General features: G+C 35.2%; 1 protein-coding gene across 1 annotated transcript in view; it reads left to right on the forward strand.

Annotated features, from left to right (window-relative positions):
* The window catches only part of SEPT14 (septin 14), a gene marked incomplete at its 3' end in the record, with an annotated part of 84,521 nt that overhangs the window by 23,936 nt on the left and 57,817 nt on the right, over positions 1–2,768 (forward strand). The window contains exon 4 of the mRNA XM_011968763.1: positions 2,266–2,461. Coding sequence (XP_011824153.1) covers positions 2,266–2,461 — 196 coding nt within the window. The remainder of the gene's footprint in view (positions 1–2,265; positions 2,462–2,768) is intronic.

The following is a 2,768-nucleotide window of genomic DNA, read 5'->3' on the forward strand; positions in this document are numbered from 1 at the left end:
TTTTTTCTTTTTTCTTATGGAAGAAAGAATGTATTATGTTAGAGTAATATATTAGAGTTTCTTGTAGTATTTCCTTAATTCCCTATTTTATTTATATATTTATTTATTTGTTTGTTTATTGAGACAGTGTTTCACTCTTTTGCCCAGGCTGGAGTGCAGTGGTGCGCTCTTGCCTCACTGCAAACTCCGCCTCTCGGGTTCAAGTGATTCTCCTGCCTTAGCCTCCCGAGTAGCTGGGATTACAAGCATGTACCACCATGCCTGGCTAATTTTGTATTTTTAGTAGAGATGGGGTTTCACAATGTTGGCCAGGCTGGTCTTGAACTCCTGACCTCGTGATCCGCCTGGCTTGGCCTCCCAAAGTGCTGGGATTACAGGCATGAGCCACTGTAGCTGTCCCCCATTTCTTTTAAAATTTAGAAACAGAGCCTCTTTGAGTGTGCTGAGAGATAGATTCACTTTATTTATAAAAATAATAGCCAAATCTATGTGTTTGAACACAGACTTCTATTTTCACAAATTTACTTAATATGTATATTATATATTGCATCTGAGGTATGATAATCAAATGATAATCAATTCTAACTTCTTTGATGTACTATAATAATTTTCCTTTCAAATGACTTCATTTTCTATTCTAACACAAAACTCTAAATTTTTGTTTTATTTAAGCAAAAAGAAAATAATATTCGTTGTTTAACTACGATTGGACATTTTGGTTTTGAATGTTTGCCCAATCAGTTGGTGAACAGATCTATCCGACAAGGATTCACTTTTAATATTCTCTGTGTGGGTAAGTGTCAGACACCTCATTTGAACTATTCCTTCATTTTTCCCAATGTTCACTTCAACTTATCTTAAGCAGTGTTTAACATTGATGCTATTAATTCAAATATATCTTCATGTTTACAGTGATTCTCATCTTAGCCATATTATGTAATCCTTTTATTTTTTGAGACAGGTTCTCACTCTGTTGCCCAGGCTGGAGTGCAGTGGTGTGATTGTGGCTCACTGTAGCCTCAGCTGCCTGGGCTCAAGCAATCCGCCCACCTCAGCTTCCCAAAGTGCTGGGATTACAGGCATAAACACCACACTGGACCTGTAATGATTGTTAAAAATTGGAACATTCCTGTGCTCTTAAAAGTCTGATGTAGCTTAGTGTATACTTTCTTTCTCCATTATGTTAATGAGTGAGAGAAACAGGGCTAGCATGTATACTTTCAAGGCCATCCCAGTCTTTGAAGTATTTGAAACCCTTTATTTATTTTTAAAATTAATGTTATTCTTAATTGAAAAATCATAGTTATTTACATGTATAGATACAATGTAAGGTTTTGATAAATGTTTACAATGTGGAATGATTCAATCAAGTGAATTAATATATCTATTACCTGGTTTACCTATCTTTTTTTTATGATGAGACATTTGAAATTAACTCTCTTGATTATTTTGAAATATACAATACATTGACTATAGTCACTCTGCTGTGCAATAGATCTCAAAACTTCTTTCTCCTGTCTGTTTGAAACTGTTAGTTTGCTAAAGATGATGGCCTCTAGTTCCATCCATGTTCCTGCAAAGGGCATGATCTTATTCTTTTTCATGGCTGTGTAGTATTCCATGGTGTATATGTACTACATTTTCTTTATCCAGTCTATTATTGATGGGCATTTGGGTTGATTCCATGTCTTTGCTACTATGAATAGTGCTGCAATGAGCTCTGTTGGTGTGCTAAGGATGATGGCCTCCAGCTCCATGCATGCTCCTGCAAAGGACATGATCTCTTTCTTTTTTATAGCTGAGAATATGTGCCATGTTCTCACTTATAAGTGGGAGTGAAATGATGAGAACACATGGACACAAAAAGGGGAATAATAGACACTAGTGTCTACTTAAGGGTGGAGGTTTGGAGGAGGGAGAGGATCAGATAAAATAACGATGGGGTACCAAGCTTAGTACCAGGGTGATGAAATAATCTGTACAACAAACCCTTATGACTTGAGCTTACCTATATAACAAACCTGCACGTATACCCCCAAACCTAAAATAAAAGTTAAAAAAAAAAAAGAAACTTTGTACCCTTTGAGCAACAAGTCCACCTTTCCTTTCTCCCTGCTGCCCCAGCCTCTGGTAACCGGTATCCTACTCTCTACTTCTATGAGTTCAACTTTCTAAGATTTTAAAAAAACCACTGTAGGAATTCAAAGTGTTGCTTCTTCTCAGCCCCTTTATGCCCCTATGACAATGAATCTATGTCTATTACAGGGGAAACTGGAATTGGAAAATCAACACTGATTGACACATTGTTTAATACTAACTTGAAAGATAACAAATCCTCACATTTTTACTCAAATGTTGGACTTCAAATTCAGACATATGAGCTTCAGGAAAGCAATGTTCAGTTGAAATTGACTGTTGTGGAGACAGTGGGATATGGTGATCAAATAGACAAAGAAGCCAGGTTAGTGTTTTCTTATTTAAATTAAAAAAGGTTTTCTTATTTCAAAGAATTCAACTTCCTTTGCCGTAGACTAATTTGTGTAAGTAATACCCTTTCGTACAGATTTTATTATTTTCCTAAGTAATGTTCTGTTCTTACAAGATTAATACTTTTGTATACAATTGATTTTCTTACAAGATTTTTATTGAACCAGTTATAGCAAAAAATTTTAAATACAGCTTCTATTAGTTTTAGCTTATTTCCTTATTTCTTTATTTGACTTTATTTGTACAAATTTTCTGTAGAGGTTGTACTCTAAGTGTCTAAG

Source organism: Mandrillus leucophaeus, unplaced genomic scaffold (genome assembly GCF_000951045.1).
Source record: "Mandrillus leucophaeus isolate KB7577 unplaced genomic scaffold, Mleu.le_1.0 Scaffold859, whole genome shotgun sequence".
Taxonomy (NCBI): domain Eukaryota; kingdom Metazoa; phylum Chordata; class Mammalia; order Primates; family Cercopithecidae; genus Mandrillus; species Mandrillus leucophaeus.